At 41.0% G+C, this 24,864-nt stretch overlaps 1 protein-coding gene across 1 annotated transcript in view; it reads left to right on the forward strand.

Annotated features, from left to right (window-relative positions):
- The window catches only part of LOC145269505 (uncharacterized), a 203,093-nt gene that overhangs the window by 165,464 nt on the left and 12,765 nt on the right, over positions 1-24,864 (forward strand). The window contains exon 2 of the mRNA XM_080125241.1: positions 5,585-19,656. Coding sequence (XP_079981367.1) covers positions 7,022-19,656 — 12,635 coding nt within the window. The 5' untranslated portion in view covers positions 5,585-7,021. The remainder of the gene's footprint in view (positions 1-5,584; positions 19,657-24,864) is intronic.

Genomic DNA, 24,864 nt, shown 5'->3' on the forward strand with positions numbered 1-24,864 from the left:
TCTTTTAGAATTTTATAGAATCGCTTTAATCTTTTTCGTATTTTAGATGTCATTAAATAGTTGTCCAAGAACAAATAATTCAAAGGGTAAGCAGACTAGATGGGCCTTTATAAGCAGCTAGCCTGGGTGCTCGGTGTTGCCCGGGTGTTTGGAGGTGTGTGGTGAGCAAAAAAAAAAAAAAAAAAAAAATGGTATGCAGGTTACGCAGGTATGCTCGAACCCGTACCGCGAAGGAGGAAAAGAACATGAAAAAAAAAAAAAACGTGACGTCCTGGCTGTTACGTCCATCGCAAAACCGGAAGTGACGAACGTCAAAATTAAGGCTAGTCAATCGAAAAGAGTGGATAACTTTCGAAAATATCTGTGAAAAAGTGACCCCCTCCTTGTAGAAAACGGTCCCGTTGAGAGTGAAGGAATTAATGTTTTTGACCAATTTCTCGATATTTGTTGTCCGAAAGTTTGAGGTTTAAAACGATACGGGTTTCGTCACGTTCCGACACGTCTGTCAAGTTTTAGGCAGACATACATACATACAGGTGAGATTTATATTATAGAAGACTAACCTGGGTGCTCGGCGTTGCCCGGGTGTTTGGAAGTGTGTGTTGAGCAAATAAAAAAAAAAAAGTTGTAGTAGGCTGGCAGACTCGAACCCGTACCGCAAAGGAGGAAAAGAACGTGAAAAAAAAAAAAAAAAAAAATGTGACGTCTTTGCCAAATCGGAAGTGGCGTAGATTTAAATTAAGGTTAGTCAATCGAAAAGAGGGGATGACTTTCAAAAATATCGGCAAAAATGCGACGCCTACCCGTAAAAAAAGTGCCCTGGTGAGGGCGAAGGATTAGGAATTAATGTTTTTAGCCAATTTTTCGATATTTCTCATCTGAAGGGTCAAGCTTCAAAACGATACCGATCTCGTGAAAATCTGTTGAAAGTTTTAGGCAGACCTACAATGATACATATGTTTTTTTTTTTTGTTTTTTTTAAAGAAATATTTATTGATATTAAAAAATGGAGAGGGGGTAGCTATTTTAAATGTATAGAATTGGAAATGAAATATTAATATTACAAAGCACTTCGTCCTTTGGAGGAAGTGCTTTGTAATATTAATAAATTCACAGGCTGTCTCCAGTCGCATGTACATTTTTTTAGATGATTGAACACTTTTGTTTTGTTAATACAATAGATATTCCCCCTCCCCCCTCACCCGGACAAAATTCACTCTTGTCCGTTCATCTGTCCGCACATTTCTCAATAACTACGCCTTGGAATTTTTAAAAATTTTTTACACAAACCTTAAACATAATATGAGTAAAAAAAAGTAACAGAACGGTTAAAATGGATAAAATTGACACTTTTGTGCTTATTTAAAAAAAAAAATGATGCCTTGGATTTTTATAAAAAGTAACTAATTTCTATATAATTTTGTTTGTCTATACTTCGCGATAACTCTTGGGTGTGTCCCAGAGGTTCTTTTAGGTCTAATAAAAACACTCCATTTTTGGGACAATTTTACCATATTTGTCTAAAATTTTCTGTGTATGTCTATTTAGCATTTCTGCATGATGCAGAACTCAAATTTACATATGTTAAGGCCTTGGGGACCTTTGGGCCTAAATAGGTGGGGGGAGGAAGGAAAATGATGGACTTAGTCATTTCTTTTTTTCTTTTTTTTTTTTTTGCATGGTGCAGAACTCAAATTTACATATGTTAAGGTCTTGAGGACATTTGGGGCTAAATGGGGGGGGGCAATGCTGAAATTAGTAATTATTTTATACCTTGTTCGCTGTGTACTCACAGGGCCCATACATGATTCACGTTTCTATGGAGATCGTCCCAGACAAGGCATGAAACCATTTGAAGTAAAAACTCCGATTGCTCCCTTAGGGGGTGCCTTTCTGGTTAAAATGGCTAAAATTGACACTTTTGTGCTTATTAAAAAAAAATTGATGTCTTGGATTTTTTATAAAACTTTCTGAAAAGTTGTAACTAACTGATTTCTATATAATTTTGTTTGTCTATACTTTGTGATAACTCTTGGGTGTGTCCCGGAGGTTCTTTTAGGGCTAATAAAAACACTCCATTTTTGGGACTATTTTACCATATTTGTCCAACATTTTCTGTGTATGTCTATTTAGTATTTTTGCATGGTGCTGAACTCAAATTTAAATATGTTAAGGCCTAGGGGACTTTTGGGGTTAAATAGGTGGGGGGGGAGGAAGGAAAATGATGGACTTAGTCATTTCTTTTTTTCTTTTTTTCTTTTTTTTTGCATGGTGCAGAACTCAAATTTAAATATGTTAAGGCCTTAAGGACTTTTAGGGCTAAATGGGAAGAGAGGTGCAAATGATAGTTGTAGTCATTTCTTTTTTTGCATGATGCTGAACTCAAATTTACATATGTTAAGGCCTAAAACTGCACCATTTGTTCATTTTCACCAGGATTTAACGTCCCCTGGGGACTTGGGGTGGGGGCATATGCTGAACTTGGTAATTTTTTTTTTTTTTTTTCTATGCCTCATTCACTGTGTTCTCATGGAGGGGGTATGCATGCTTCACTTTTCTTCTTTTTTTTTTTCATTTTATCCACCAGAAATGTTTGTGAATCTATCAAGTATGAATAGAGCGGCACTGCTGACACCGGGGTTTGAACTTGAATCTCTAGATAATGAAGGACTGCCATTAACTTTTTTTTGTCCCCTGCCCCTACAAGATATTGTTTTATGTACAATATTTCTGACAAAGGTGGAAGAATTTCTTTTATCTGGTCCAGCTGTTTTGAGTGGGAGAGATTTTCTATCCTCTCATAATATTCATCTCTTGCAGGACACATGGAAATGTTCACTTGGACATAAGGGGCTACTATTTTGGATCGTGTCTAACAAGGGACGATGGCGAGTTGGACAGTGAGATATCAGTTTACATTACAAGGCTCTACATTGCGAGTGAAACAGTCGCATTTTTGAGTGATTTTTCAAATTGGCAACTAGAAATAATGAAACACTTATCTTTTGGTGATTTGATTTTTTTCACTAACAATCTTCCAAAGCTCATACTACTGAATGAAAAACGGCTTTTCAACTTTTTTTTTTTTTTTATAAAACGAACAGTTAAATTATTTAAACAATAAAAGTTTAATAGAGCAATATACTCTTTTTTTTTTTCATTTTTATTTTATTTTTTTTTTTTTTAACAAAAGCTGTTTAAAAACAATAATTGAAGAAATTCGAATGTTTATAGCTTCAAGTATCAACATAAAATTTGTTGTATATTTAGAATTACACTCATTTAAAAAAAAAAAAAATCTTTATGATGTACATACTCATCACAGAACGAAGATGTCATATTCTAAAAATCATGTGGGTTTGGCTAGTAACTTTTCTATTTGGCTAGTAAACGAAAATATTTAGTTGTCAAAGATCAACTAAAGATAAGTTTGTCCGTAGAGGCCTGCATTACATTTAAACTTCTGCATATCAGTACAGTCAGGGAAGCAGGGAACAGGAACAGAATTCCAACGTCTAGCAGCCCAGTGAAGAAATTATTAGTTAAAAGGTTTTACAGCATCTAAAGACATGGGAGAGGGGGATTTCGCTGCTTTTCGGGTTAGTCGGGTAGATGTAACGTCTAGGGAGCACAAGTGCTATGAGTTTATCAGAGCATAGTCCACTAAAGTATTTATAAAATAGACATGGGGATGCAACGGGACAGATGTTGGAGCTTGGCTAATAATGCTGGACTTATTAGATTTGAGACTTGGAGGGGGGGGGGGGCTCCAGTGAGAGAATAGTGGCAGATGCACCAGCCCAGATGTGGTAACAATACTCCATGCATGGGTGAATGGTGGCTTTGTAAAGGTACAGGATGTTATCTGGTGTGAGTATTTTTCTAGTATGGTAAAAAGAAACCACTTTTTTTTTTTTTTTTTTTTTTTTTTGCAGTAGCCTTGGCAATGTCCTCAGTGTATTCTGATTCTTAATGCTTGTGAATGCTATAGAGATAACATGATGCTGTCTGGTTTGTTTATTACCAATTTGACTGTTGTGTAAACTGGATTATTATTGTCATGTTTCACCTGTTTAAGGCGAGTCAGTCGGGTTAGCTATGCCACACAGAACAGATATGTAATCAATATTTTTTTTTTTACTTTTATTTTTCACTGTATAACCTATTCGAATTACCTTTTTGTAATTATTCTTTTTACATTGGAATTCTTGGTTATCTGTATAATTACTGTTTAGGTTTAATTTCTCGTAGCCTCATCCCCATGTTTTTTTTTTTTTTTTTGGATCCTGCCTAGAACGAGAGACTAGTGGAGGGCTTTACGGACGAATTTATCTTTAGCTGACCTTTGACAACTAAATATTTTCGTTTACTAGCCAAACCCACATGATTTTTAGAATATGACATCTTCGTTCTGTGACGATTATGCATATAATAAAGTTTTTTCTGTGTGTTTTTTTTAAATAAGTGTAATTCTAAATATACAAATTTTATGTTGATACTTGAAGGCATAAATATTCGAATTTCTTCAGATGTTTTTTTAAACAACCTTCGTTTAAAAAAAAAAGAAAAGTATATTTTTCTATTAAACTTTTATTTTTTAAATAATTTAACTTTGTTTATTTTTATTAAAAAAAAAAAAAAAAAGTTGAAAAGATATTTTTCACTCAGTAAAGAGCTTTGGGAGATTTTCAGTGAAAGAACTGCAATCGCCAAAAGATAAGCGTTTCATTATTTCTAGTCGCCACTTTGAAAAATCACTCGCAAATGTGACTGTTCCACTCGCAATGTAGAATCCTGTAGTGGCAAATGCACTAGCCCAGATGTGGCAACAATACTCCATGCGTGGGCGAATGGTGGCTTCGTAGAGGTACAGGATACTCTCAGATGTGAGTAACATCTCTTGCATGATATAGAGAGCCCACCTTTTTCACAATAACCTTAGAAATAATCTCAATATATTTGTTCTAATTCATGCTCCCTATGAATGCTAAGCTGAGGAGTTTAAGAAACTATTTTTAAGTAGTCTGTCATTAGCTATGCCAATCAGTGGCAGAGAAGGTTTCTTGTGATTATTAAAAGGAAAGAAGCTTAGTCTTAGCAGCATTGAATGTTACCATCCATACTTTTACTTAACAATTCAGTAAATAAAAGGTATCATAAAAAATCAATTAAGAACGAAGGAGCAACTGGAAGTCGTCAAAATGGTAATTGTAAAGATAAGCTCCTTTGTCCCACCCCCACCTCTTCCTCCCCAGCCTAGAGCCCCTGGAGGAGCATAGGCCATCTACAACTTTGTAGATGCTTTTTGTAGCGAGTTCACCCTCACCTCCCCGGGTGAGGGTGCTGGCACAACGCCCAACCTTCCCAGAAGGTACATAATGTGCCTAGCATTCACAAATGGTCACCCATCTGGCCAGGTTCAACATTGCTTACCTTCGGTGATCTGGTGAAAACTGGTGTGTCAGCATAATTGTGCCGTACAGTTAGTATTGTTTTATGTGTTTTCACAGAATGTTTGAAGAAAAAATTGTAAATTTGATTATTAATTGATTTTTCTTTTTTTTTTCTTTTTGTCTCATTCCAGGCTGCAAACTGAGGAAGGTTTGGCATTTTGGTGCCACAAATATGTCTCCGTCCCATCCCCCTCAAGAGGAATTATTCACTCACAAGTGTTGGCTAGGGAGACTCGATCGATCACTGAAACCAATCAATTCCTGCTGACCCTAACACTAACCTTCTGCTGCTGTTGCGACGACGTAGGTTCCCCCTTACCTCATGTTCCTGTGTTAGCCCTTCTCACTGAACGTTAAGACATTTGCCCACAAAAGTCTTTAAGAAAAAAATATAAAAAACGATTTTCCAAAGTTAGTTCTGCTTTACCACTTTAAGACATTTTTTTTTTTTTTTTTTTTCTAAACGTGAAAGCGGAAAGAAAGTTTTTAATTTAAAAAAAAATTTTTTTTTTAAATTAAAAACTTTAAAAAGTAAAATTCTTTCCTTATTTTTGTGAGATGTTCCCATTCCCTGAAACCGAATCTCTGTTTAAAAACAACAAAAAAAAATAAATCACAGAAACAAATTTAGACTAAAACAAAAATATTTTTCTTTGGGTTTTAATTTTTTAAATTATGCAAAAAAAAAAAAAAAAAAAATTTTTTAAATGGTGAATCGTGCTTGCATTAAAATAAACTTGTAAATAAAAATAATGTTAAGATTTCCCACCCCCCCAGTTTACCCAAGAAATCTACGAAAAGATTTAAAAAAAACATTTTTGATATATAAAAAAACATTTACAAAAGTTAAAAAAAATATATAAACATTCCAAATATATTTAAAGCAAAAAAGTTTACTAAAAGAATATACCAAATAAAACAAAATAATAATTAAATGTACAAAAATATCTAAAATGCAAAAAAAAAACCAACAAATTTTTGTAAAAATATAAAATAATTAAAAACTCCAAAACTACCTGTTATGACAATTATCCATGTTTATACGCGTTTGTATATACTTATGTTTTGATGATTAAACATATACCACCTACTTTTTCTTATATTTACTTAGATGTAAATTCATAAAACACCTGTGATTTTTACCTGTCCAAAATTTTACTAAAGATAGACTAACAGGTAGATCTCTACACCTCTCCCCGTTACTGATTAACTCCTACATCTAAAGTTAGACTAAAATCAAACTATCTACGTATATACATCTATAAATATATGTATAAAGCTACACCAATGCAACCTGAGAGATCAGTTTGTGTTGAGCACAAATTGGAACTCTTTTTTAACTCTGGGTGTGATCTTCTGAGCGTAGAAACTTCATCAGCTGCGTATCTCTTGATGAAATTTTCTTGCCGGTGTAAGAAGAAACGCAAGACTTGATTTCTTGCCTAACTAGGTTTTTTTTAGGGTTTTTTTTTTTTTTTTTTTCCATGTAAGTCTCTAAGGTATAGACAGCAGAGGGGGGGTAAGAGATCCATTTAAAAGCAGAACAAAACTTGGTTAAACTCTTAACGATGTCAGCGAATCGCAAGCGAGGTATTAACAGTAAATCTACAAAGTCTGACCAGGTTCCAAAAGGTCCTGGAAAGGCGGTAGGCGATCAGGGTGACGGAGATTCCGTTTCAGAGACTGGGAACAATGAACAGAAAGTGCGTAAGGTTGGGCGGCCAAGGAAATATCCGGTGGGCACTCCAGCTGCTACCTCTGGCGGGAATGCAGCATCGACTCCAGGAAAGGGGTCAGCTGCAACCTCGTCATCGTCATCGGCATCATCAGGGAACAATGATGCTAACAAAAAATCTTCGAGTGCCAGTAATTCTCCAAAGAAAGTACCTAAAGTTAAGAAAGCGTTGCCGTCTGAGACTAAAAAGAAAAACATTAATAAACGTGCCGTTTCCATTGAAGACACTTCGAAGAAAGCTGTTGAAAAACTCCAAAAAGCAAAAACAAATGCAAAACTCTTGGTATTGAACAAGAAAAAGCAGTTGGGAATCGCCAAAGTAGTCAATAAAAAAAAAACGGTAACCAAAGTAAAAAAGTCTGTCGGTGCCAAGAAAAATGCAAAAGATGCACAGACCAAGCCAAAGAGTAAGAGTGGGGCTACTGGTGGGTCCGCGTCGTCTTCGTCGTCGTCGTCTTCTTCAGTGGCAAAAGAAACGAAGGCCTCAAAGGCGAAGAAGTTGGCTCAGGGAGTAGAAACGTCCGAGAACAGTTCGTCAAAAAAAGCTAAGAAGTTGGTGGCAAAAAAGGTCAAGCTAAAAAAGTTGGCCACAAAGGTCAAAGCGAAAGTACTTAATTCTTCAGACAAGAAAAAGAAAAAGATTAGCGACAGTGGAAAGATGGCAAAAGCCAAAAAGATCATTAAGCCAAAGTCGGCAGGCAAAAAATCAGGGCAGGCTGCCTCGGCATCAAACAGCTCTGCTGATGATCAAAAAAAGGGTACGCTGAACTTGAAGAAAAAGTCAGCACCCGCAAAAGGGAACAAGCGACCCCTGCAAAAGACAGTCGCATCATCCATAGAAAAGAATAAAACTTCCAAAGTCGGCAAATCTCTTGTGGAAAAAGTACAAAAAATCAAAGGCAAAAACCTGGTGAAAAGTGAAAAGACGCAAAAACGGAAAGAAGCCGATGATCCCGACTCTGATATGCCTGCAGTGTCCAGCAAACGGAAAAAAATGGATTCTGTTGATGCAAAGCAGCCTGCCATCAAAAAGTCCAGAATTGCTGACCAGCGATCAGAAGCTTCTGTCAAAGCTACCTCTAAAGTCTCCATGACAGAAACGTTTAACAAGAATGCCACAGTCGACGAGAAGCCAAATGTTTCTGATAAACTTTGTTCTGCTTCTGTTGTTGCTAAGAAAGAAACAATGGCGGCAGAAAAAGAGGCTGATATTTCTTTGGCCCATATGAAACGCTGCCTGTCCAAGGAGACCTTGCAAGAAGAACACACTGTTGAGCCTGCATGTGGTATCGAAAAAGGACTAAAGACACCCTGTAGAGGTGACAGTGATTTAGTCGCTGGCTCCTCCACAGTTGACAATAAGAATGTGAAAACGCCATGTAAAGTTGAGAAGAAACAGGTCCAATCTCCTATATGCTTAACTGACACTCCTTGCACAACAGAGAGTAAGCAGGAGACAGCATCTTCTGCAGAGAGTAAAGAGGAGACAGCATCTTCTGCAGAGAGTAAAGAGGAGACAGCGTCTTCTGCAGAGAGTAAAGAGGAGACAGCGTCTTCTGCAGAGAGTAAAGAGGAGACAGCGTCTTCTGCAGAGAGTAAAGAGGAGACAGCGTCTTCTGCAGAGAGTAAAGAGGAGACAGCGTCTTCTGCGGAGAGTAAACAGGAGACACAGTCTTCTGCAATGAGCAAATTAAAGACTTTTCCTAGTGCTAACATTAGTATACAGGAGACTGTACCTTGTTCTGTGAATACTAAAAATGAAACTTCAGTTTGTTCTGAGATCAAACAGGATGACGCATCCTGTCCTGTGGAAGCTAAATCAGATACTACAACTTGCTCTAAAATTAGTAGACAAGAAGTGTTACCTTGTTCAATGAAAGTTAAACAGGAAACTCCTTCCTGCAAAGTGGACAGCGAACGAGGGACGGACAAACTGGAAGAGGACAGTAAAGACATTAAGCCAGTGACGCTTTCTTGCACAGAGGAGATTGCTCCTTGCACAAGTGATATGGAACAGGAGCCAGTTAAAGAAAAAGAAATTCATATACACAAAACTGATGACAAGCAAGCAGAAATTCTTTGTACAGTCGACGTTGAACAGGAACCTGTTCTTTGTACAGTTAATAAGCTGATGGTGACCCCTTGTACAGTTGAAGGTGGGGTGCTATCAGCTTCATGTATAGTTGATGGTGGCCATTCGGCAGTTTCTTGTATAGTTGACAGTAAGCAGAAATCCGGCCACCCTTGTACAGTTGATGGCAAACCGGTTAGTACACCAAATCTGTCTAAGACTCATGCTGAAAACAGTGAATACATAGACCAGGTACCATCAGTTAAATTTGCTGGGGGCGAGAATAAGTCAAATCCTTCTTGCTCATTCCCTAGCGAATATGCCAACACCCCCGACTCCCTACCAGAAACTTTGAGTACTAGATCGTCCAGTTTTATGGGCAATAAGCAGTTAATTGGTTCTGACCAAACAGAACGTGCACATACGGTAGATGGCGAAGAAAAAATTGTAAATATGCCAAATTCTGAAGATCTGAAATCTGCCTGCACTGTGCAAAATGATGAGTTGGCCAAACGTTTATCAGGTAACATAGTTGTCCCTGAAGAAAAGCTTGACAAATTGATGTTGAATGTCTTTGAGAAGAGACCAAAAATGCCCCTGTCTCTAGACAGAACTTTTGTTTTGGAGAATTCAGATCCAAAGGTTTTTAATTCTTTGGACAAGTTAAAGAACCTAGATACTACTTTGGCATGCCAAAAATCTACAGGTGATGTTGCCGCTGTGCAATGCCAAGAGAAACTGGTCCAAAATTTCTTGACGCCACAGACAAAAGCTCTTGCTAGCGGTGTTGATTCCCAAGAAATACTTTCCTCAAAAGATAAGACACAACTTTCTACTGAAGATAAAAGTGATTGTAAAGGAGTATGTGTAGCTGAAGCTGAAGACACACTGATTGTGAATACTCAAGAGTCTTTTAGGCCTTCCGCAGCAATGGCACATAGGACAAATTTCCAGCTGAATTTGAAAGAAAAAAAAGTCTCATCAAAAGAATCTACTGCAAATGAAAATCAAAAAGATTGCAAGATTTTTCTGGATTCTTCAATGGGACAGCATCATTCTGATTCTAACCAGACACCAACTTTGGAATCTGCTAAAAAATTTTTACTAGAATCCAAGCAGGAGAAACCGACTTTCCTGAATGCCAATTCGGAATCAATAACTTCCGAGACATCATCAGAAAGGTTGGCTATTACTTGCAAGTTACCGGAGCCAGAGCCAATCAAAGAATCTAAGAATCTCTCCAAAGACTTTCAGGAAGACCATTCCCTTGATTCTAATATTGAAAAGTCCAGTGACCATTATGATCCTATTTCTAATATAGAAGCACAGGAAATAGTATTGTCTAAAGAAAGTGGAAGCAAAATATCAGATTCGACTGCTTCAGCCACTCCTAGTCCGCTAGCCAAAACAAATGTTCCATTAATGCCTGTACAGAAATTAGCATCCAATGATCCGACTACTTCGGTTGACGCCAAAGTCTCCGTTTCAAAATCAATCCCCATTACATGTGCGTCTGAATTATCGATGATGCCATCAATGTCTGGGAAGCAACAGCCTCCGACAGTGGTTTACGGCAAAACACTTGTCACAAATCTGCTACAGCCTGTCGGCGGCAAGGATAAGAACATAACAGTTGCTTCGCTTTCAGATTCAGACGCGTCTCGATGTGAGAAATCAACGAAATCTGTTATCAAGATCACCCCCAAGGTTGAAGCCGCTTCACCAGACTCGTTCATGTCTCGCAGAAACATCCACCCAGTGCTTCCCAAAGTTGTCACAGCTCCGTCGGAGGCATCAAGATCTCCTAAAAATATTCTCCCATCACTTATCAACAGACCATCAGCATTCGCAATGATGGAATCATTATCTACAAGCAGTCTAACTGTGACGCAGCCAGCCATTACCACCACCACCACCACCACTACTACTCCTTCCTCCTCCCTCTCGTCATCATCGCCAGCATCAACAAAGGTCAGCCTCTCCACGTTATCATCATCATCATCATCATCCAAGTCTGCCGTTAATGCCTTAAAAATCTCACACAAAGACCTGTCTAACACAGATCCTTTATCTACTCTCCCTGAGCCGACAGCATCGGCTGCAATCACTCCCTCATCTTTAAGTTTGAAAAATGATATTTCAAAAACTTTCCCAAAGGAGAGGACCAATTTCATACACAAGAACCTGGTCACTGATAACCTCTTCTCTAAACCAGCAGAGGTCACTTGTAAAGATGACCATTACAGCTCGAAGGTGGAAGGCTTGATTTTGGCATCTAAAAATACTTATACAGTCCAGAAGGAAGAGGACTCTTCTGGCCATTTGGAAAATCAGGGAGATTCTGCCAAGAAGAGTTCTGTTTTGACTGCAATAAAAGATCCTTGTCCTAACATCTTCTCGAAGTTGGATGATTTGATGACTTCCAAACTCCCCGTAAAAGAAAGGAGTCTGAAGGAGTTACACTTATCCATTTCCAGAGAAAAGGACAAAGTATCTGATGTAAAATCAGTAAATCGGGTTGTTTCCTTAGAAACTAAAGAAGTGTCCGTTTCTAATAAACCAACAAAACAGGATGTTGGCAACCTTGCTGTGCCTGATTTGGAACCTTCTACTCCTCATGCAAAGCATTCTGATATCGGAGTCGAAACTGGAAAACCTGTTTTATCCAGTCTAAACAAAAGCCCTAAGGATTTGTTAAACACTGAAATTATGGAACCAAAAACGGTTGAACAGGTGTGTCATCAGCCTCCTTCACTTCCTAACATCCAGTCAGACACCGAATTGAAGCAAAAATCATTAAGTAGTGCGAGTTTTCCACCAAATTCTCAAATCGAAGAAGAGACTCAAAAGAATCTTATCCAAAACCTTGAAGGAATTTCAACATTGTCTGAAACATGTAAGGATTCTGCTATGTTGACCAATAAAAAAATTGCACCACCTGAAAAACTAATTTCAGAAGAAGACAAAATATCTGAAATAGAAGAACCTGCAAAATTCCGAGAAGACACATCAGCATCATTTGTTGAAAGTATTCAGCCAGCAGGAAAAAGTGAGACTTGTACTCCCTCAACATTGAAAATTGATTCTCATAGTCCCCCAACAGCAAAAAACAAGATTCAGACTCCCCCAACAGCAAAAGGCGAGATTCAGGCTCCCCCAACAGCAAAAGGCGAGATTCAGGCTCCCCCAACAGCAAAAGGTGAGATTCAGGCTCCCCCAACGACAAAAGGCGAGATTCAGGCTCCCCCAACGACAAAAGGCGAGATTCAGGCTCCCCCAACGACAAAAGGCGAGATTCAGGCTCCCCCAACGACAAAAGGCGAGATTCAGGCTCCCCCAACGACAAAAGGCGAGATTCAGGCTCCCCCAACGACAAAAGGCGAGATTCAGGCTCCCCCAACGACAAAAGGCGAGATTCAGGCTCCCCCAACGACAAAAGGCGAGATTCAGGCTCCCCCAACGACAAAAGGCGAGATTCAGGCTCCCCCAACGACAAAAGGCGAGATTCGGGCTACCCCGACAACCACCTCAAAAGGCGATATTCAGACTCCCCCGACAACCACCTCAAAAGGCGATATTCAGACTCCCCCGACAACCACCTCAAAAGGCGATATTCAGACTCCCCCGACAACCACCTCAAAAGACGATATTCAGACCCCCCCGACAACAACCATCTCAAAAGGCGAGAATCCAGCTCCCCCGACAACAACCATCTCAAAAGGCGAGAATCCAGCTCCCCCGACAACAACCATCTCAAAAGGCGAGAATCCAGCTCCCCTGACAACAACCAGAAAAGGTGAGGATCCAGCTCCCCTGACAACAACCAGAAAAGGTGAGGATCCAGCTCCCCTGACAACAACCAGAAAAGGTGAGGATCCAGCTCCCCTGACAACAACCAGAAAAGGCGAGGATCCAGCTCCCCTGACAACAACCAGAAAAGGTGAGGATCCAGCTCCCCTGACAACAACCAGAAAAGGTGAGGATCCAGCTCCCCCGACAACAACCAGAAAAGGTGAGGATCCAGCTTCCCTGACAACAACCACAAAAGGGGTCATTCAAGCTCTCCCAACAATAACAAAAGGGGATATTCAGGCCCTTCCACCAAAAGGGGACATTCAGGCCCTTCCACCAAAAGGGGACATTCAGGCTCTCCCACCAAAAGGAGACATTCAGGCTTCCACAACAGAAAAAAGCGAGATTCTGACTCTCTCAAAAGCTGAGTGTGTTACTGATACTTCACTAACAGCAGAAAAAGATGGCGAGACTGGCATTTCATCAGTAGCAGTTGAGAGCGTTACCTGTACTTCACCAGCGGCTAAAGGCAAGAACCATACTTCTCTAGCAGCGGATGGCGAGACCCGTATTTTGCCAGCAGCGGATGGCGAGACCCGTACTTTGCCAGCAGCGGATGGCGAGACCCGTACTTTGCCAGCAGCGGATGACGAGACCCGTTCTTTGCCAGCAGCGGATGGCGAGACCCGTACTTTGCCAGCAGCGGATGGCGAGACCCGTACTTTGCCAGCAGCAGATGGCGAGACCCGTTCTTTGCCAGCAGCGGATGGCGAGACCCGTACTTTGCCAGCAGCGGATGGCGAGACCCGTACTTTGCCAGCAGCGGATGGCGAGACCCGTACTTTACCAGCAGCGGATGGCGAGACCCGTACTTTACCAGCAGCGGATGGCGAGACCCGTACTTTGCCAGCAGCGGATGGCGAGACTTGTACGTTATCAGCAGCGGATGGCAAGACTTGTACGTCATCAGCAGCGGAAAGCGAGATACATGCTTCCCTAGCAGAAAAAGGCGAGACATGTGCTTCTCCAGCAAAAATAGACAATACATGTGCTTCCCTAGCAGCAAAAGGCGAGACCCATATTTTGCCAACAGCAGCAGTGGAAGGTGAGACCCAAACTTTCCCAGCAGCGAAAGACGAGACTTTTACTTTCCTAGCAACCACAAAGATTAAGACCTGTACTTCCTTTGGAGCTAGGTCTCTTACTACACAAGCAGTCCTAGAAGGCAACTCCCTCTCTACACACGTAGCCCAAGAAGGCAAGTCCATGTCTAAGGAGACAACCAAAGAAGGCGAGTCCCTTACTAAGCAGGCACCCCAAGAAGGCGAGTCCCTTACTAAGCAGGCACCCCAAGAAGGCGAGTCCCTTACTAAGCAGGCATCCCAAAAAGGCGAGTCCCTTACTAAGCAGGCATCCCAAGAAGGCGATTCCCTTACTAAGCAGGCATCCCAAGAAGGCGAGTCCCTTACTAAGCAGGCATCCCAAGAAGGCGAGTCCCTCACTAAGCAGGCATCCCAAGAAGGCGAGTCCCTCACTAAGCAGGCGGCCCTAGAAGGCGAGTCCCTCACTAAGCCGGCGGCCCTAGAAGGCGAGTCCCTCACTAAGCCGGCGGCCCTAGAAGGCGAGTCCCTCACTAAGCCGGCGGCCCTAGAAGGCGAGTCCCTCACTAAGCCGGCGGCCCTAGAAGGCGAGTCCCGTACTAAGCCGACGGCCCTAGAAGGCGAGTCCCATACTAAGCCGGCGGCCCTAGAAGGCGAGTCCCGTACTTCACCAGCCGCATCAGAGGGCAAGATTCATACTTCTCCAACAACAGCAGAGAGAGAGTTCTGTTCCTTCCCAGCAGTAGCAAATGAAGAAACCCATATTCCAACAGCAGCCAAAGGCGAGACCTGTACTTCCTTACCCTCATTAATGTGTAACCCTCTGCCTCGCAGTTTGATTTCCTCACCATTTAGCCCTAAAACGCAAAATTCTCACACTATAAAAACAAGTGACTCTTCAAAATCCGAAACAAACCTTGTTGAAAACTTTGAGAGTGTTAACTTGAATAATGCTGTAGTGCAGTCAGCATTGGTCAAGGACGAGAACACTCAATTAGCACTAAAGGACACTCATAAAGAACCGATTTTAACTTCAGAATGTATCTCTGAAGAAACAGAAAAAGAAACTGGCGTCGTCAAGAACAACTCTCTTTCAACTTTGGATACAAAGAATACTTTGAAGAAAGATGGTTGTGATGAACAGCTTGACAAATCTCTGGACAATGAGGGGGAAGAATTGTCCACAAAATCTGACGGTCCAGTCCTACTCGATGGCACTGCAGCCAAGTCATTTGCTCTACAAACGGCCGTTGAAAGCAGTAACAGCACTAAAGAGGAAGAAAAAAGTTTTTCTGGGAAAAAATTGGAAGTGATCGTATCATCAAAGAATCTCGGAGAAAACACGCAATTGCCATCACCAGTTGAAACTACCTCAGATTCTGAAAAGGCTTTGGTGGATGCTTCCAACTCGGAAAGAGATGAAGAAAAACCTCAACAGTCATCGCTTGATGACGAATCAGCAGAGATGGCAGACAAAACAGGCAAAGTCTTCGAATTGGAGGCAAATATCGGTGCAAATAAGACAGTAGATGCAGAGTCCCCTGTAGAATCGGGTGGAACCAATCCCACACAGATTGATTCCACACCGATTCTTAACTCGGAACATGGAAAAAACAAAGCTGACGATGAAGACCGTACAGTTACAAATGACGAGACACCCCAACCAGACAAGAAGGCAGATTCCCAGCTTGCCGATTCCCTATCTTCCAACGTTGAAATCGAAAGGACGAATGAGTCGGCCAATAAACAGTGTAACACGGCTATTCCTGAGCCTCCCCCAACACCTTATCCACCTCCTTATCTGTCTCCTAAAACCGCGTCCGATGGGAAACCAGCTACAGAACAAAATGCTGTTCAGAACTCTTCATCACCTTCGTCGGAAATTGCTCAATCGAAGGTAGTAACTCGCCCGTCATTTGTGGTTCTTGACAATTGCTTTGTATGTGTTATTTGCTGTCAAATGTGCCGCAGTAAGCGCATATTTCAATCGCACATCTGGTGGCATTTCCATGTCCGCTGCAAGCTTTGCAACCACTGCCCTAGTCCACCACAAAATGCAGACAACAATGTCGGATTACAGCAACAACCAAACAAGTGTCCTTATGTTTTGGATGTGATGTTAAAGATCTGTCGCGCACGGAAGAAAATGCACCGGTCAATTGTCCGGTCGGATGCTGACCAGAGCAACCGCGAGAAGACTTTTGCAGAGGACGAGACTGATACTGAAAGCGTGGACCTGGATTACGAACTGGACAACGGTGGTAGTGGTGGCGGAGGTGACAGCTTCGGTGGAAAGTCCACTGATCAGTCGCTGCTCTCCCCGCCGCGGGGGCAAGACATGTCTCAGTCAGAGAAAGACAGCAAATCCTACACTGGCCTTACGGACGACAGCAATAGCATCTTTGCCCCGGCAAACGTCGACTATCTCCGCTCGCTGTACTCGAGCGGAAGCAAGAAGCGCACCAAGAAATCGTCGTCGTCCTCGAACGCCCAGAACCACCACCACCCCCACCATCACCACCACCACCACCACCACAGTTCTTCCTCTTCGTCTTCCTCGTCCACTTCTTCCTCGATGGTTGCCGCGTCAGCTGTCGCCCAAAAGAAGGGCAGTTTCTACGTGTGTGGCTTTCACTACTGCTCCTATTCGTGCATGAACTGCTTACAGTTCCGCCTCCACCTGCAACAGTGCCATAATTTTGAGACCGTTTTTCCATGCTACCACTGCGGTCAGACCAACTACTCCAAAGATGATCTCATCAAACACATGTACAATCACTCCAACGCCCGTGATTTCCTCCTCTTCCGTTGCCACTTTCCCCGCTGCCGATTTGGCACAAACATGCTACAGGAATTCCACGAGCACAACAACATCTTTCACGTCGGTGAACTAGTCTTTACGTGCTTCTATTGCAGCACCGAATTCTCGGAGCTCTCGCAGCTCCTTGCCCATTTGCAAGCAAATCTTCTCAAATTTGTGCAGTGCCCTCACTGCACGGTGAAGGACCGCAACCGCCGAACGGTCCTCAACCATATCTCCACGGAGCATCCACTGAAGCCAAAGCAAATAGTTGTCACCAGTCAAGTGGTCTGCAAGAAGAAACAGACGATATCCCCGGACCAGAGTTTGGAAAATTCCCAACACCAACAGCAGGTTAACCTCCATCGGAGTCTTTCCGAAGATCGGGTCCTCGAGTGCATTAAATGTGGATTGTTGTGTCGAAATATCGCAACCCTCCGAAAGCACTCTCGGGTGTGTCTAAAGGATGCCCTCTCGCACAAGAAATCATTTGCCTCATCGCCCAAGGAGAATCACTGGACTTTGGTCTACTCTTGTCAGTGGTGTAGCTTTCCGGCATCGTCGGATACAATGCTCTTTCAACACACAGTCGACCAGCATCCGGGTAAAAATGCCAACTTTGAGCAGATAGAGTTAAAGATATCCGGTTCAAGTGGCAGTGGTGTCGATTCGAAACTCTCTTCATCGTCCTGGCTAGAAGCCGCAAAAAGTGGCGCCTTCATCTGTCCGTATTGCAAAGTGGCGTTTCACAACGAGAGAAACTGGAGCGAACATATGGAGCGAGAGCATAACGGAGACGAGCTAGATATTAACGGCAAGAAGGGTCTCGACGGCGAGATGAAATATCCGTGCGACTTTTGCGAATTCCATGGAACCTCGGAGCAAGACCTTGTCGAACACCAGCAGATAATGACAGCGACGGAAGGTCCGGACGGTATGCATCGCAAAGTTGTTGACCTGGCGAATATCACTCCCAAGGTGACCCTACTGACCGACACAAAGTTAACAGTCAGCAATGTCCTCTCGTTCAAGCGTTTCAAGCGCTCTCCAAGTAAAAAAATGAACAATGCTTACTTCAAGTGTTCGGGTTGTCATTTCCGTAGCCTCAGCAAATGGCAATCTTTAAGACATGTCAAACATTGCTCACTTGCCAAGCGGCGCCTCTCTGAGTACATCCGCAAACGCAGCACCATGGACAATGGCGGCAGCACAGACGATGTGAAAATCGAACCAGTGGACCTAGATGTGAAGCCGCTGGAAATAGATGAAGAGCCCATGTCGTCGGCGTCACCATCATCGGATGGTCCAAAGACAGTCCTCGAGGATGATGAAACGCGTAATGAGTGGAACACTCGGATGATGTCATACATGCGAGACAAACAGATGAACCTGATGGCCAAGGAAGGGATCCTTGACTGCACGGATTCAGAAGGGTATCGTTGCTCGATATGCCGACACACGGGGAAGACGATGATTAACATTCGCCAACACCTGTGGAAGACGCACCTCAAGTTGAAGCCCGTTACCTGTCCATGCTGCCCCTTCACTTCGTGGAAGAACTACACACTGGAGAAGCACAAGATAAGCAAGCACAAGCACTCCCATCCAAATTTGTCCGACCACGAGATGAAAACTCTTGCTCAGAACCTGCAAGGCACGACCGATGGTCTCATTGAGTGCCAGCTCTGCTTCTACAAGAGCCCTAGTTCCTACAAAGTGCGGACGCATATCTGGCGAACACACATGCACATTGAGATGAAACAGTGTTCATTGTGTGCGTACAAGTGCTGGTATCTGTACTTGATGAATATGCACCAACTGTCGCGGCACAAGTCTGACACGTTGCAACCCGTTGATGAGAAGCCCAGCAAGGTGGAAAAAGAAGTCGTCAACGACGGCGAGAACAACGGGGGCAAGGTGACAAATGATGTAGCTGACAATATCTCCAACCTTATAGGTAACAGCAGCATCATGTCAGATGAAGACATGAGTCTCTCGGCAAAAGGCCTCATGGAAAAGAAATCTGGAAGTAAGTATGAGTGTTGCATTTGCCGATATGAGTGCACTCGTATCATGATTATGAAAATTCATATTTGGAAACGACATTTAAATATCAAGCAACGCCGATGTCCGCAATGTCCATATATATGTTGGCTACAAAGCCGCCTTGAGCAGCACGTCTGCCGGATCGGGACGTCAAGTTCCAGCAAAGGTAGCGGTGCCAATATGGAAGCCTCTGCCATGAGTGGCAAGGAAAGCAAATCGCGATGGGTCATCTCCAAGGCCGACGAGTTTGGATGCAAATTGTACATAAATAAGTCTAAACGTCCACCGAAGCGACTGTCGATGGACGAGGCGGGTCAACCTATGCCAAAGAAGTTCCGCTCAATGTCTGACGGCGGATCCGTCACTAACAGTGGTGGTGGGGGTGGTGGTGGTCGGGGCGGCACGACGACGACTAACTTTTCTAAAGGCAGTAAGAACTTCTCTTGGATCCGACACACTTGGGAGAACTCTGTAACGCAGTCCTTCTTCCGGGTTGGTTGTCGGAAGCTGTTTGCGCGTACCACGGACCGTGTGAATCAGATGGAAATATTTACGTGCGTCTACTGCAGCTACAAGTCGTGGAATATGGAGGCAATGTGCCACCATACGTACAAACATAAACTGCAGTGTGGCTACTGTTTGTTTCGGGCATATAGTAGGTAAGTTACCTAATCAATTTTTTTCTCTCTTTTCGGTCTTGTTGCATGTCATGCGTACAGGGTGGGATGAAAAAAATTTCCGACATTTTGAATGAACATATATAAAAAAACAAAAAAAAAAACTGACACAACGAACTAGAACAATTATGTTCTTGAATCCTTAGTGTGGGCAATATTCAAAATACAAGGACATAAGTTGCAGGGATACTATGTAAGGAGTTAAGCAGCAAGATGTCTGTTCACATTACATTTGAACTTCTGCATGTCAGTACAGTTGGGGAAGCAGGAACCCTGAAGTGAATTCCAAAGTCTAGCAGTTCTGGGGAAGAAACTATTAGAGTAAAAGGCTTTGTTACATCTAGGGATCTCTACTGTGTAGGGGTGGGACTTTGCTGTTTGTCGGGGGTATTTACGTCGAGAGGGTACAGGGGCTTATAGTTCATTAGAGCATCCACCATTAAAATACTTGTAGAACAGGCAGAGGGATGCAACATTTCACCGATGGTACAGAGGTTGAAGCTTAGATGACAGTTCAGGACCTATCGGGTTGGTGACTCTCTTTTGTAACTGTCCAGGAGTGAGAGACTAACAGCAAAGGCATAAACCCAAATGCGACAACAGTACTGCATACGTGGGCGAATGGTGGCCTTGTAGAGGTACAGTATACTTTCAGGTGTAAATAGCTTTCTAGCACTGTAGAGAGAGCCGACCCTCTTCGCCGCAGCAGCAGCAGCCTTGGCAATGCTCTCGATTGCAAAGTATTTAGGATTTCTACCTGATTAAAGCTGTCAGAAAGAGAGCATGACACCTCTGTGGATTACATAAAGGTTTCAAAATTCCAGAATTTGACAGAAAAATTCCAGGGTTTGACAGAAAGATTTCGGAGTTTAACAAGATACAACTGAAAAGGGTCAGAGGTTGCATCGGCTGAAACATGAAAACAACATTCAAGATGAAAACTGGGACAATCTGGCTGAAATTTTGTGTGTACCTTTATTATAAGGTGCAGCGAACTCAGTATTATGGTATCTGTTTGATGCACAATTATGAATTAATAGGGATTAGCTACCATAGTACCACATTTACTCTAGAAGTTTTCTCGGAAACTACTGGGCTGATCTCGCTGAAATTTTGTTGGACGTTTATGATGGAGTGCAGTGAATTAAGTATTATGGTATCTGTTCGATGCACATTAGAGATTAATGGGGGGGGGTTAATATTTAATGCAAAAATGAGCACAAATTTAATCATATTCAACCATCAATTTCACATGAAACACTCATTCGAAGTCAACAGTTTATAACTTTTGCTCATTTTTAATGGGCTAAAAAGTCTAGTCTGGTTATATTTCTAAAATATATATATCAAAAAAAAAAAAATGGTTACATGAAAATAGTTTTATTTTAATGGGTTTTAAAAATGATATGCAACAAATGAATGTTAATAGGGTTATTTGCACGACTGGGAACTGATTGTGATTTTAATATTCAGAGCGGTACTTTATCTCTAGTTGACTTTGACAACTAAGTATTTTTGTTTACTAGTAAAATAGAAAAGTTACTAGCCAAACCAACGTGATTTTTGGAATATGACATCTTTGTTCCGTGACGAGTATGTACATCATAAAGACTTTTGTGTGTTTTTTTTGTTTGTTTGTTTGTTTTTTTTTTAATAATTGTAATTCTAAATATGCACTTAATTTTATGTTGAGATTTGAAATTAAAAACATTTGAATTTCTTCAGATGTTTTTTTTCAACAGCTATAGTTAAAAAAAAAATTTTTTTAAAAGTGTATATTGTTCTATTAAACCTTTTATTGTTTAATTAATTTGACTTTGCTCGTTTTATTAAAACAAAAAAAAAAAGGTTGAAAAGACATTTTTCAACCTTTTTTAAGCTTTGGAAGATTGTTGGTGAAAAAAAAAACACAATCGTCAAAAGATAAGTAATTTATTTCTAGTCCCCACTTTTGAAAAATTGCTCACAAATGCAACTGTTTCACTCGCTATGTAAAGATATTCCCTAGCCTCTGCCACCTTTGGAGAAAGCTGTATCAACCTGTCTGGGATGAATGCTGTATCAGATATTGATGGGGCTATTCCTAGAAGTTCTCTGTGTCATCTCTGGTCAAGTTGTAAACATGCCTGACTAACCGAACATGCAGCAAAATCCCACACCTTCACTGTAGAGGTCTCTAGATGCTCGAAAGCTTTCTACTCTAATAGTTTCTTCCCTCAAACTGCTAGACTTGGGAATTCCCTCCCTCTTTCCTGCTTCCCTGACTGTACTAACATGCAGAAATTTAAATGTAATGCTAACAAATATCTTGTTGCTCAATTCCCTACATAATGCCTCCATAGACATGGTTTTACCTGATAACACCTTACGTTTAAATGCTAATGTCTTGTTTGGGGTTAATAAGAGTTATATAAAAAGAAAAATTAATTTTGCTCATTTCTTTCGAATCCGTTTGATGACAATGTTGGGAAAGAAAATAGAAAAAACTCAGAAAAAGAACCAAATATTTCCTAAAATCGAGTACAAGAGCCACTTAGAGCACCCTATCCTGCCTTGACAAAAAAACCAAAAAAAAAAAAAAAAAAAAAACCCAGCTTCGAAGCCTAGTCGGTGACACCCTTCTCTCTTCCCTGCATTATTATGTCATTATTTTTATGACAAGTGCTCGACTGAGCTTCAATCTATGGTTCCCCCTTGCTAAACTTTCACAAAAACACTCGACTAGCTACAACCACCATCAATAGTTTCCACCACTCTTAATCTGTGCTTAAATCTAAACGCAAATTGCATGAACAAAGCTTCTTTCCTAGAACTGCCCACATGTTGAATTGTCCCGCTGAACTGTTTTCCAGCTAACTACACAACATGGTCAACTTCAAGTCTAATGTAAACAAGTTCTTGTTAAGCTATCCCCCTAAATAATAATCCATTTCTACCCTATTTCCCACCAGTAACTATTACTACGCTGTTGTCCCAGTGACCACTGCACATTCCTTAACCCTTATCCTCTAGGGGCTTTCGAGCCTTTATAAATTGTCTACCTTGTTTTAAAAAAAAAAAAAAAAAATTATCCCAATGCTCTATGGTCACTGGTAGAGACCATACAGCGTTATAGAGAAATCTACATGATATAATACTAAGCCACTTCGTGTTCAGACTTATGTTAGGTTGATGCAAAAATGTTTTTTGACATGAAGTTGAACATCAAAAAACATTTTTTCATCAACCTGATATTATCACATTTCACACATTAAAAAAAAAAAAAAAAAAAATTGTTCAATCAGCAAAGGTTGTGATTGGTGATTAATCTGATGTCACTAAGAAAAAAAAAAAAAAATGCCTATTTTAACATAATTTGTTCCAAAATCAAATTATTTCACCCCTCCGAACTAAAATCATAAGATTTCAAATAAAATCATTTCAAAATTTGTGTTCCCGGGCAATGTTGGGTCTCTCTGCTAGTATATAAATAAACCCTAAACATGTATACATACACAACCGAAATATATTTACACACTTCAGGGAAGGGAGATAATTCTGCTAAATTCAATAAAACTTTTAAAGCAAGTTATTAAGTAACACTCATTTTATTAATTAAAAGAATATTTAACTGACAGGTAACTATTTTTTTTTTTTTTCTTAATAGTATTGCTCCCCCCCCTCTCCCACTAATACACACACATTTATTTTTAAAAGGAATATTATTATTAACAGTATTATTATTAACAGTAAATTATCTGATCTGTTTCCTTTATACCAGCTCGTTGTTTTTATACCTCACTGTAACACAGCTTTCTATTCAAAAAGTTTCTTTCCAAGAATGATATAGTTATGGAACTCTCTTCCTGCTGACTGTTTTCTCCTGCCTATAGCCTTGGTCTTTTCAAAACTAAGGCCAATAGACATCTCCTGTCTTTACAACAATCATTTTTCGTTCTTGTTAGCTCATTACATAAAAGAGCTGCACACATTGTCTGGAGCAATTTTCATAAAAAAATATGGTAGAATCTATATTTATATATATAAAAGGCAAAATGTGTGTGACCATTTTGTGTATGTCTTCAAAAGGCTTTTCTCACACACGCTCCCGGGGTCGTTACTATCGCTTAAAACTGTGTATATAGGTCCTATATAATAATATCTAGCAATTAGGAAACCGCGTAGCGTATAGATTTATTTACGTCGATTTTTACAAAATTATTGCTATTTTGGCTTCTCGCGTGTTGATTGGGCTTTTTAGTATAAATAAAGTGAAACTAAACTCAAACGACGTCTTCTCGGCATTGCGCCGGGAAAAACGTCCAGAAGCAATCAGCTTTGAGACAGTTCTGGATAATTGGGAGGTGCTTTCCCCCCCCCTCCCCAACATCTGTTGGGGGAAGAAACAGTTAAATTTGGGTAAACAAACCCAAACGCTGCGCGACTTCTATTTGACTTTCTTAATTAGGTCAAATGGAAGCAGCAGAGTTAACTTTTATTGCGCACGCCTCTTTTTATAGTTAAATAACCTGTTTAATGTTGTCTGTCGCCGTAGCTCAATGGGTAACGTAGTTCTTTTTTTTTTCACACATTAATTTCCAACTCAAGGGTACGGGTTCGATTCTCATACTTACCTACCAAAACATTTTTTTTATTATTTAACCCCCTCCCCCTCCCCGGAGTTTTGATTTACCTCAATACACCCTGGCATCGCCGGGTACCCCCCCCTGCTAGTCTATAATATAAATCTCACCTGTTTGTTTAAATGTATGTTTGTATGTCTGCCTAAAACTTTCAACAGAGGCAACGAATTTACACAAGATCGGTATCGTTTTGAAGCTTGACCCTTCGGACGAAAAATATCGAAAGGTTGGCTAAAAACATCAATTCCTTCACCTTCAACTGGGCAGTTTTCTACAAAGAGGGGTCGATTTTTTGCGAGCCATTTTTGCAAGTCATCTTATTGGTTGGATTAACATTGCCTAATTTTAACGTTCTGAACTTCTGGTCATGTCGTGGAGTAGCGGTAAGACGTCAGATTTTTTTTTCACTTTCTTTTCCACTTCACGTCATGGAGCGATCGCTTTTTTTGCCGATATTTTCAAAAGTAAGCCCCCCCTTTTCGATTGACTAGCCTTAGGTGATGGACGCATCGGCAAAGATGTCACTTTTTTTTTTTTTTATCATAATCTTTTCCTCCTTCGTAGTATG

Source organism: Euprymna scolopes, chromosome 45 (genome assembly GCF_053919585.1).
Source record: "Euprymna scolopes isolate OS-2025 chromosome 45, ASM5391958v1, whole genome shotgun sequence".
NCBI classification, from domain to species: Eukaryota; Metazoa; Mollusca; class Cephalopoda; order Sepiida; family Sepiolidae; genus Euprymna; species Euprymna scolopes.